Here is a 12,226-nt window from a genome sequence, read left to right on the forward strand (position 1 = left end):
AACACCATGAATGACTGTCCTATGCTCGAAACGTCGAATTCTCTATTCCTGAGATGCTGCCTGGCCTGCTGTGCTTTGACCAGCAACACATTTGCAGCTGTCCAAAAAACCCATCTAGTTCTGTGGTCTTCAGGAGGAAATCATCCGTCCTCACCCAGTCTGGCCTACATGTGACTCCAGACCCACAGCAGTGTGGTTGGCTCTCAGCCACCCTCTGAAACGACCTAGCCAGGCACTCAGTTCAATGGCAGTGAGGGACAGGCAATAAATGCTGCTGAGACAGTAACACCCATGTCCCATGAGTGAAAAAAGTAAAACAAGAATACAATTATGAGAAATTAAAGAAAGGGTGTCCTTGCAGCTTAAAGAGGGTACACATGAGACTAATTCCTGGAATGAAAAGGTTGTCTTATGAGAAAAGCGGAGTCACTTAGGCCTATACTCATTGGAGCTTACAGAATGAGGAGGTAACTTATTGAAATGTAAAACATTGAGGTAACAACAGGATGGATGATGCCAAGGTATTTCCCCACTTTAGGAAATTAAGAACTGGACAGAAGAGCTTAACTCCAGGCGGCATGGGGAGAGACTTTGAGGGCGGATTGGAGGAGCATACAGGGTGACCTGGCCAAACTGGAATCAATGGGTATAGGGGGCACACTCTCCTATGGATGGAGTCATACCTGGCACATAGGAAGATGGTTGTGGTTATCGGGGGTCAGTCATCTCATCTCCAGGAGATCTCTGCAGGAGTTCCTCAGGATAGTGTCCTCAGCCCAACCATCTTCAGCTGCTTCATCAAATGCCTTCCCTCCATCATGAAGTCAGGAGTGGAGATATTCACCATTCGGGACTCCTCAGATACTCCATGTTCAACAAGATCTGGACAATATCCAGACAAGCCTCATTCCTGATGAAGGGCTTATGCCTGAAATGTCAATTTTCCTGCTCCTCAGATGCTGCCTGGCGTGTTGCCCTTTCCCAGCAACACACTCTCGACCCCAATATTCAGGCTTGGGGTGATGAGTGACAAGTAACATTCGCGTCACACAAATGGCAGGGAATGACCATCTTTACTAAGAGAGAATCTAACCATCACCCTTTGGCACTCGTTGGCGTGACCGTCACTGAATCTTCCACTATTATCCTGGGGATAACCATTGACCAAAAACTGATTAGGAACAGCCATATAAATAAATCAGCTACAGGAACAAATCAGAGGTTAGGTATCTTGCAGCAAGTAATTCACTCCTGAAAGAGATGGATAGAGCTCTTAGAGATAGTGGGATCAAGGGTTATGGGGATAAGGCAGGAACAGGATACTGGTTGTGGATGATCAGCCATGATCATAATGAATGGTGGTGCTGGTTCGAAAGGCCGAATGGCCTACTCCTGCACCTATTGTCTATTGACTCCCCAAAGCCTGTCCCACCATCTACAAGGCACAAGTCAGGAGTGTGATGGAATACTCCCCACTTGCCCTGGATGGGGGGCAGCTCCAACACTCAGGAAGTTTGACAGCATCCAGGACAAAGCAGCCGCTTCACTCGCATTATGTCTGCCACCTTCAACTTTCACTCCCTTCATCACCAATGCACAGTGGCAGCAGTGTGTACCATCTATGAGACACGTTGCAGTAAGGTGTAGCACAGTGACTAGCACTGCTGCCTCACAGCGCCAATGACCCAGGTTCGATTCCAGCCTCAGGCAACCGTCTGTGTGGAGTTTGCACATTCTCCCAGTGTCTGCATGGGTTTCCTCCTGGTGCTCCGGTTTCTTCTCTCAGTCCAAAGATGTGCAGGTTAGGGTGGATTGGCCACGCTGAATTGCAGATAGTGTGCAGGCTAGGTGGATTAGCCAAGGGAAAGGAGTCGGGGTGGGATGCTGTTTGGAAGGTCGGTGTGGATTTGATGGGCTGAATGGCCTGCTTCCACACTGTAGGGATTCTATGATTCAAATAGCCAGCACAGCTGGACGGTGACCATGCTTTAGAGATGGTCTGCAATAACAATGGGACAATTACCATCAGTTTATGGTCAGTAACAGTTTGGTTTGACTGACAGGAAATGATCATATTCTATCCTTAGTTCCCAGACCCCTGACCAAGAGCATTTGTTTTTTTTCTCAAAAATCATCTCTGCAGAGATTTGTCTTGTTTTTGTTGTATGTGTGCATCTGGGTGGGCAATTAAGAGGATTTTGTTTAATTCCAGATCACAGCTTAGCCAGTACTTGCCACTTGCTTTTTAAAACATTGCATTCCTAATAAACAGATTATTTTGAGTTCCTTAAAGGAACCTGGTGATTGTCACTTTGATTTTGGAGACCAGGACAAAAGAGAAGCAACTGGTCATTTTGGTGTTTGATTCAACATGTTTTTACAAAAGGTGTGATTGGTGGGGCTTCATTATAACATTAGTAAGGCAGGAACGTTACTCACAGTGTGCCAGCCTCAAACCCGGACATTATTTAAGCCTTGCTGCATTTGGACACGGACTGCTTCAGTAACTGAGAAGGACACAAATGGTGCCGAACATTGTGACCATAAGATCATAAACAGAAACAGGAGTAGACTGTTTGGACCCTCAAACCTGCTCCACCATTCAAAAAAAACCACAACTGATCCGATATTCCAGATCCACTTTCCTGCCCTTACCCTGTACTCCTTGATTCCACAAATGATCAGGAATGTCCGTCTCAGCCTTAAATATCCACATGGACTCTGCCCCCACAGCGCTCTGTGGCAGGGAGTTCCAAAGACACACAACCCTCTGGGAGAAGACATTCCTCCCCAGCTCAGTCTTAAACTGGTGCCCCTTTATTCTGAGAATATGCCCTTTGGTCAGAGTCTCTCCTAAGAGGAGAAACATCCTCTCAGCATTGACCTGGTCAAGCTCCTTAAGAATCCTCAATGTTTCAATGAGATCACCTCTCATTCTTTTAAACTCCAGTGAGTACAGTCCTAACCTGTTTAACCATCACTCATAAGGCAACTCTCTCTCCAGGAACATCCTAGGGAACATTCTCTGAACTGCATCCAATGAAATCATATCTTTCCTTAAATATTATGCAACCATCAGCAAATGCGCCCATTTCTGAACTTATGATGGAGGGAAGGTCATTGATGAAGCAGCTGAAGATGGTTTGGGCCAAGGACAGTATCCTGAAGAACTCCTGTAGATATTTCCTGGAGCAGGGTCATGTAGAGGATTGAAACAGGAGAGTCTAGATACAGCCACACCTTAGTCTGGAAAGGCTATATCTAGTCAGAGTCAGTTACACACCACCAGCCAGTGGGGGACTCCTAACTGTTAACCATCACAGGTGAATTATTAAGCCTCCCCCTGCACTCAGTCTTTTCAGGTAAGTGTGTGCATTGGGAGGCAGAGCTTTAGATGCAGTTAGTGCCTCTAGTGTCCCTTATCCAACTACCCAGGGCCTGTAGGTTAGCTGGAACAACTCATCCCTCCCAACCCAGGCTCAGCCCCCACCGCTTCCACCATTCCACCCCCATGAACCTACGTGGCTCCAACTTGTCGGAGGCGAAGGAAGGCTGGAGTGAACTGGTAGCGTACAAACCGCCCAGCGTTGCTGTCCACCTCTTTCTTATCTCCTTGGTCACGGTCTGAAACAGAAACACTGGCAGTTCAGTGGAAAACAATTAATTCCCCCAACATCAAACGGAAATGGAAATGTGTGGGGGGATTTGGGGGGAGGAGCACGAGAAGTGTTGTCAAATCTGTTAGCAGATTTACACCTCAAATCAAAAGCTCCTGGGGGACAGAGAGAGGGGAAGGGGGAGGGGATGAGAGAGAGTAAGACAGGGCATGGGACTGAGGGAGGAAGGAAAGGCAGCAGGGAGTGGGGGCAAAGGGGAGGGAGGGAAAGTGGAGACAGCAACTGAGCCCTGATGATCGGTTCAAAACATCTTAAAGATCAGCACGTGCTTAGAACCCCATACAACTAGGCTGTGGATATCAGCAGAGAGTCTCCCCGTTTCCCCATACACTGGGCCGGGCCTCACAACTGCAGAGGCCCTTGTCTTAATGAGGTCTCATGTGGGATCGGTGCGTGTAATGACCACCAGGATATCCCTTTGACCCACCGGAGGAAGGTGGTTTGGTGATTTCGAATAAGATGGCGCCTGATTCCATGTCCCGGATTTTGAACCGTGTGAAATCGATATTGTAAACGTTGTCTTCAGGAGCACATAAATAATCTGGGGAAGAAACACAGACATAGTCCTCTGTTAATGAGGGGGAGAATGGATACAAATTATTTTATAAATCTCAATCCGAGAGATAGTAGACAGAAGACGACATCACAGGCAAGGTGAAAGTAAGAAAAACCTAAAGTCAGTCTCCCCCTCAGGCCCCTCCAGCCCCAAGACTCTGAGGCAACTCAGTCTCTTCTAAAAGCCCAGTCTCCCCAAATCCCCACTTCACTCGGTTTGTTTAATCTCAGAGGTCTTTCACTGACTACCCCTCCCACCCCATCACCACCCCCACGAAGTGGGCTCAGGATATCGATAACGAGGATCTACAACCCAGCCACTGAAATAACAAAGCCAGGAACATTTCAGCAATTGTACATCACCTTTAATACAGTGAACTATCTTTGGCCACTTCACAGGATCCTGAACACAGAAAAATGGACACTAGGTCATCTTAAACCACAACTCAAGGTAGAGAGGTTTACCGAGAGAATTCTGAGCTTACAGAGAAGCCAGCCAAAAGTGTTGTCTCACGGAGCAGTGGTTAAAACCGAGGACCTGCAAGAGTCCAGAAATGGAGGATTGCTTTCTTGGAGGATTGTAGCCCGGGACAGGGAGGGGGCAGGGATGACACAGAAGCACAAGTGTGAACTAGGTGTAGGCCTGCTCCGCCATTCAGTAAGATCATAATCAGTTTGTGTTCTGAATTCCACATGCCCGTCTAGCCCAGGTGACCTTTGATTCCTTCCTAACAAGATTCCATCTACCCTCATCTTAAAAATATTCAATAACCTGACCTTGATGGAATTCTCTGGCTCAGAAGGCAAAAGTGGCAGACAACTCGCAGAAAACAATTCTCATCTCTGCCCCTGAAGGGCAACACCTCATCTGGAAAACAGTGCTCTCCTTAGACTTTCTACATCCACCTTGTCAAAAGCATTCAGCATCTGACTTACTTCAATAAGTCTCCCCCTCACCCCTCTAACCTTCAGTGGAAACACGCCCAGGTCCTGAGACAACCTGTTCACCCAGCCATCAATCCAGCAGACCACTTCGTGTATTTACATCTTTCCTGAAACATTACTGTCCTTTATCGTTTAGAAACTGGATTCCAAAGTAGAGTGAGTTGGGTTTTCGGTTTTCAGTTCTGTGAATATCTGATCTGTTTGTTTTTACAGAGTCAGAGAGCTACTGGAAAAAATGAGCAAAGACAGACTTTTGTAAAGACTGTATCTTTTATTTTACTTGATTTAATGTTTCCTTTCACAGTTTATGGTGTGATCTTTTCAAACTTTATGTATAAATAACTTTGCTTTCTCCTTGTTTTGTTTTGGGCAACTCTTTGTAGAGAGTGACACAAGGCTCTCATTGTCGATGTTAAGTGACAGACACCATGGCAACCAGATTACAAAAATAAAACGTGTTCAATTAAACCAGTTTTGACTCTGGAATCTGACTGAACAGCATTACCATCCATTGGATCACAGTATTCCTGAAATAAGGAGACCAAAACTGTACACAATATTTAAGGAATTACTTGCTTTACTGGCAGACTAACTTTTTGTGACTCACACACTGGAACATCTACATCCCTTTGTATAATTAGAATTCTTCAACTGTACTCCATTTAAGTAATACTTTTAAAATCATTTTTCCTGCTAAAGTGAATAACCTCACGTTTTCGCACATTGTACTCCATCTGCACGTGTTTTACCGACTCACTCAAACTATTAATATCTGTCTGCAACCCTGCATCTTCTTCACAATATACTTTCTGACTTATCTCGGTGTCATTTACCAATTTCACCACCACGGCTCCACACCACCCTTCGAAATCATGGACGTAAATTGTAAAAAGCCAAGAAACTGCCTAGACAGACCCCTGAGAAATGCAACCTGTTACAGCTTACCAATTAGAACAAGACACTCCATCAACAGCTCATGTTAATATCTTGGCCAATATTTGTTACCCATCCATAACTGCTCTTAGAGAAGGGGGTAATGAGCTATCTTCTTCAACTGCTGCAGTTCCAGGATTTTAACACAGCAACAGTGAAGGAACGGCGAGATATTTCCAGCAAGATGGTGGCAGATTAGGATGTTCCATTCAGAGCTCCTCAGCTCCACTTGTTGAGTTTCTTTCTTTCTTTTCTCTCTGTTTTTGGGTGAATGCGAGCGGGGAGAGGGGAAAGGAGTCCATGAGGAAGGCGGGGGCGGGGATCAATGAGGAGGGAGAGGGAGGAGGAGGTGGTCCGTGAGAGGGGAGAGAGCAAAGGAGCAGGGAGAGGGGGAAGGGCGAACCGGAGCAGGAAGAAGAGGAAGGGAGAACCGGAGCAGGGAGAGGGGGAAGGGCGTCCCAGAGCAGGGAGAGGGGGAAGGGAGTCCTGGAACGGTCTGTCTGAGTGCCAGTGCAGAGAGGACTGGAGCAGAATGGGATGGTTGCTGGATTACGGCCTGGCATGGGCAGTCAGACCATGCACTGAGCTGCTGCTATTTGAAATCCTTTACTGGACTGTAATGTAAACCCTTTAACAATGTTGTAACTATCTTATTACTAATTTTTTTTAACACTTTTAGTAATTCTACTTTTCCCTTTATTCCTCTTTTGTATCCAAGATTTGTATACTGGTTCCTGTACCTAAGAGACAGCCATTGTAAAAATGTTTCACTGCCCTCCTGTACTGGAGTACCCTCGACAGTGAAGGATATTCTATGCTATATTTCCAAGTCAGGATGGTAAGTGGCTTGGATGGAAACTTACAGGGATTGGTGTTTCCATGTATCTGCTGCCTTTGTCCTTCTAGATGGAAGTGGTCATGGGTTTGGATGATGCAGTGGAAGGTGCCTGAGTGAGATGCTACAGCATGACTCTACATCTTCCTTAACTGAAGATTTCTATCAGGTCACCCCCTTCAGTCAGTTCTGTTTTGGACAAAAATATGGGTCCTAGTAACACCCACATTCTCTGAACAAAGTCCCTAGAATGAAGTGCATCAAGCCCCAGGCACTTGTCAGCCCTTATTTCCATCAGTGTTTTCAGTGCCTCTTACCTAGCGATTGCAATTTCATCAAATACCTCTCTCCCTTCCACCTCCTAATTTATACCTATTGTTGGAATAGGTTTTGAATCCTCGATAGTGAAGACAGAAGCAAATATCTGTTTATTTAAACTGCCATTTCCTTATTGTCTATTAGCCCCTCATTCCTATCCTCTCGAGGATGAACACTCACTTCATTTTCTGTTTGAGGTGTCAGTAGAAACCATGTGAAACAATCCGTGTATTTCTTGGCAGATCGAACTGTCTATCAAAAATGCTTCAAAGCTTCGCAGTTGGTAATTGCAGATTCTCCAACAATATGCAAGAAAATTGGAGATTTTGACAGCGCTAGACCTGTTTTTCCTCAGATTGTCAATCACCTTTCCTACATCTTGACAGAGTGAGTCTTCAATGGGCGTGACTATTTCGGCATGGTTGCCTACATTGGGACTATGGCTCAATTCCATCCTCAGGCAACTGCTTGTGTTGGTTTCCTCTGTGCTCTCCAGTTTTTTCTCACCATCCAAAGATGTGCAGGTTAGAATGGATTGGCCATGGGAAATTGTCCCATAGTGTCCAGGGATGTGCAGGCTAGGTGGGTTAGCCACGAGAAATGCAGGGTTACAGGGATAGGGTAGGGGGTGGGTATGGGTAGGATGCTTCTCAGAGGGCCATTGTGGACTTTAGATTAGATTAGATTACTTGATGGGTCGAATGGCCTACTTCCACGCTGTAGGAAGTCTAAGGTCTATGAAGACTTGAGGATGTGAAGCAGAGAGGGAGGACTGAGTTGAAAAAGGTCATGTGAGGATGGACTGCTGGCTTCTCCAGATCACTGACAAAATCTGCAAATCCCCACTTCTCCACATACCCCTTGGTGCCTATAAAATATAAACATGTATCTGACTGGAATATATTTAGTGATCGGTCTCCACAACCTTCTGTGGCAGGGAATTTGGAGTCTACTTCTAATCCTTCAGTTTTACTTTTGGTAACTAGTCAAATCAAGCAAACTAGGTTGTCACATTGAGCCAAGTCCATACTACTTTATAGTAAATTTCTGTGTTTTTGCCTCAATCTGGTGTTCTGTAAATGTTCAGCTCTCAGTGGTGGTGCAGGGTCAGCACAGACCAGGGACTGTGGGAATTAGTGTTAGTTAGTTTTTAATACCCTTTCTGCAACCTTAGGACAGAAGCTCCAGTACTTCCATATGTAACACACTGCCTTTACTTTCCATGATGTTTAGCCTTTGTCCCAAAAGTTAAGTACAGTTTGGCAAAGTCTTGGGGGCTAGGGGAATTACTTTCTCAATCTATTGCAAATTTAACATCGTATCAATCAATTCCCAAAGCTCAGGAGCAAATTACTGCAGATGCTGGAATCTGTACCGAAAACATCAAATGCTGGAGATCACTGTGGCTCAGGCAGCATCCATGGAGAGACAGCAAGCTAACGTCTCCAGTCAAGATGACTCATCATCGAAACTCTGCAGCTCTGATGAAGAGGCATCTCGACTCAAAATGTTAGTTTGCTCTCTCTCAGTAATGCTGCCTGACTCGCTGTGATCTCCAGCATTTGATGTTCCCAATACAATTTCCAAAGTGCTCCTAAGATAATAAACATGACGTGAAAAAGAAACTAGTTTCTGTTTTAGATTCCAACTGGCTGCCTCTCATATCCTCATTTATTTTCCCTAGTTAAGCTGCTGTTTCATTGGTTGAAATGTTTGAAACTAAACCACTCCCTGTTACCAGTCTAGCAGCTTATGTTGGTGCAGGAAGAAGTGAGGTGTAGAATTTTAAGGATGGAAGGTGGGAGATAGGTCACAAGAAGGTTGGAATAATTGAGATTGTGGAGGTTAGGGAAAACAAAACATGCAAATGGCAGCTGGAATCTTCTTAGTAAATAACCAAAACAACGTGATTATTTTGTCCTTAAAGATTGCCCCTTTCACACCTGTCCCAAATGGTCCTGAAGTCTTTTTCTCTCTGTCCTAGTACTAGCCCAGACTGTTTCAAACTCTGCCAACACCACCAAGTAAAAGGGCATTGTGTTTGCTGCTGGGCCCACAGTAACCCAGCTGTGACCACCTTACAGCCTGGGGCAGCAGCTGAATCTCAGCTGCTTGGTGTTTCATGGTACACACAAAGTGTCACAATGATTCGAGACGTTGATGACAAATTTCTACACATTACGGGAGTTTGCGAAGGAACTTTAGGCATGACTGGATGCTAAAGTTCAAATGACTTTTAAGCAATGGCTGTTGATCGGACCTCTCAATGTTGGTCGTCCCTAGTTGCCCCTTGGGAAGGTGGGGGTGAGCTGCCTTCTTGAACTACTGCAGTCCATGTGTTGTAGGTTGACCCACAACGCCATTAGAGAGGGAATTCCAGGATTTTCTCCCAAAAGCACTGAAGAAATGGCAATATATTTCCACGTTAGGACGGTGAGTGACTTGGAGGGGAACTTGCAAGGGATAGTGTTCCCATGTATCTGCTGCCCTTGTCCTTCTAGATTGAAGTGGTCGTGAGTTTGGAAGGTGGTGCCCGAGGATCTTTGGTGAATCTTTGCAGCGCATGTTAGGTGTACACTGTTCCTGAGTATCGGTGATGGTGGGGAGTGAATGTTTACTGGATTTATTTCTAGCTTCGGGTGATGTGTATGTTCATTCAAGATGGTGACATTCTGAATTGAGCCTTGGTGAACATAGTACACACTGCTGGATGTTTGTGGATGTGGTGCCAACCAAGTGGCTGCTTTGTCCTAGATGGTGTCGAGCTTCTTGTTGGAGCTACACTCCTCCAGGCAAGTGGGGAGTATTCCATTACACTCCTTCCTTGTACCTTGTAGATGGTGGACAGGCTTTGGGGAGTCAGGAGGGGAGTTACTCGCTGCAGGATTTCTAGCCTCTGACCTCTTAACATCTCAAGTAGTTCACCACAATCTTCTTCATAACAGTGAATGGTAGGTGACCAACAAAACCTGCTAGCTGCCATGCGTTACCCTGGACACAATCCTTGCTGAGGCGTAGTGCCCAGGCACCATATAATTGCACGCTATTGTTGGGAGGAATGATGGACAAGGCAGGGCCTGCACTGTCAAACTGCCTTGACAATCCAGCTCACCCGGAAACACTAAACTGCCGGATAAGAGGCCGAGGACTGTGGATTGCCGCTCTGGTTTATCATTGCAGGGTGTACTCCCGGGGGAACTAAAGGGCTACTTTGGAACTCACCATCTGACCTGCAATCTTCTCCAGGTCATCTCCTCTGCCCTGAAGCTCTTCGACCATGTACTGGAACAGACTCGCTACCACAACCACGTTTGCTTGCCTCCATAAACTCTTTGCTACCTTCCCCCACCCTCTTCTCTAATCTATCACCTCCATCCCCACCCCCACATCTATTGTACTCTTTGCTACCTTCTCCAGCACAAGCCACAAAAGCCAGGTTTCCTGGAATTTCACTGAGCATTTGACTATTCATGGAGGAAAGGGGAGCTGTGTGTGTACTCAGTGTGAGTACTGAAAGGGGAGGGCTGATTTCATGTCAGGTGTCCTACACTGATTCCCTACTTAAACTGAAACAGCGAGCAGATTGAGAGGAGATAATGAGATTGTATGACGACCTAAGTTTGTGTTGTAGCTGTAACAGTGTAGCAGCTCTACCAGGATCAGGAGTCCCATTTGGTTTTCTGTAGTTGACACTTAAAGCTCGAGTCAACCATCTCCCAATAAAGCTGGAAAAGAGTCAGCTTAATTTCTATAGCACCTTGCATGGCTTCAGGACATCCCAAAATCTTTTATGGTCAATGAAGTTGCCACCCAGGTAAATAGTGCTGTGAACAAGGCCTATGGTGTACTGGCTTTTATTGGTAGAGGAATTGAGTTCCGGAGTCCTGAGGTAATGTTGCAGTTGTATAAGACTCTGGTGCGGCCGCATCTGGAGTATTGTGTGCAGTTTTGGTCGCCATACTATAGGAAGGATGTGGAGGCACTGGAACGGGTGCAGAGGAGGTTTACCAGGATGTTGCCTGGTATGGTAGGAAGATCGTATGAGGAAAGGCTGAGGCACTTGGGGCTGTTTTCATTGGAGAAAAGAAGGTTTAGGGATGACTTGATAGAGGTGTACAAGATGATTAGGGGTTTAGATAGGGTTGACCATGAGAACCTTTTTCCACATATGGAGTCAGATATTACAAGGGGGCATAGCTTTAAATTAAGGGGTGGTAGGTATAGGACAGACGTTAGGGGTAGATTCTTTACTCAGCGAGTCGTGAGTTCATGGAATGCCCTGCCAGTAACAGTGGTGGACTCTCCCTCTTTATGGGCATTTAAACAGGCATTGGATAGACATATGGAGGAAAGTGGGCTACTGCAGGTTAGGTGGGCTTGGATCGGCGCAACATCGAGGGCTGAAGGGTCTGTACTGCGCTGTATTTTTCTATGTTCTATGTTAAGTACATTTCTTTAAAGAGTATGCTCCATTAGGAAATGCAGCAGATAGTTTACAAACAGTAAGTTCTCATGAATGAGGATGAGACAGCTGAGCAGACGACCTGTTTCAGTGCCATTGTTTATGGGGTTAGCACTGGTCAGGGTCCTGAGGACAAGCCTTCATGTAATCATCGTGGTGATATCTTGCACATTCACCCAAGTAAGCATAGTTTACAATGCACTGGCAGTGACCTTCTCTTGCAAAGAACAGTCATAGATCCGCTAAAAACAGGAATCAGAGGAGGCCACTTGAGGCAGTACGGTGTCTCAGTGGTTAGCGCTGCTGCCTCACAGCTGCAGGGACTCAGGAAATGCAGGGTTACAGGGTTGGTTAACGGGGTGGGTCTGGGTAGGTTGCTCTGCAGAGAATCAGTGTGGACTTGATGGGCCGAATGACCTGCTTCCACACTGTAGGGATAATATAATTCATTCGTTGCCTTGAGTCTCTTCCTTCGTACAATCAGATCATGACTGATTGTTC

At 45.9% G+C, this 12,226-nt stretch overlaps 1 protein-coding gene across 2 annotated transcripts in view; it reads right to left on the bottom strand.

Moving 5' to 3' along the window:
* Window positions 1-12,226, bottom strand: part of unc119a (unc-119 homolog a (C. elegans)) — a 39,298-nt gene that overhangs the window by 3,205 nt on the left and 23,867 nt on the right. For both annotated transcript variants that reach the window (XM_060848279.1, XM_060848278.1), the window contains 2 exons: window positions 4,105-4,218; window positions 3,522-3,624 (listed from right to left, as the gene is read on the bottom strand). In XM_060848279.1, coding sequence (XP_060704262.1) covers window positions 3,522-3,624; window positions 4,105-4,218 — 217 coding nt within the window. The remainder of the gene's footprint in view (window positions 1-3,521; window positions 3,625-4,104; window positions 4,219-12,226) is intronic.

This window comes from Hemiscyllium ocellatum, chromosome 31 (assembly GCF_020745735.1).
Source record: "Hemiscyllium ocellatum isolate sHemOce1 chromosome 31, sHemOce1.pat.X.cur, whole genome shotgun sequence".
NCBI classification, from domain to species: domain Eukaryota; kingdom Metazoa; phylum Chordata; class Chondrichthyes; order Orectolobiformes; family Hemiscylliidae; genus Hemiscyllium; species Hemiscyllium ocellatum.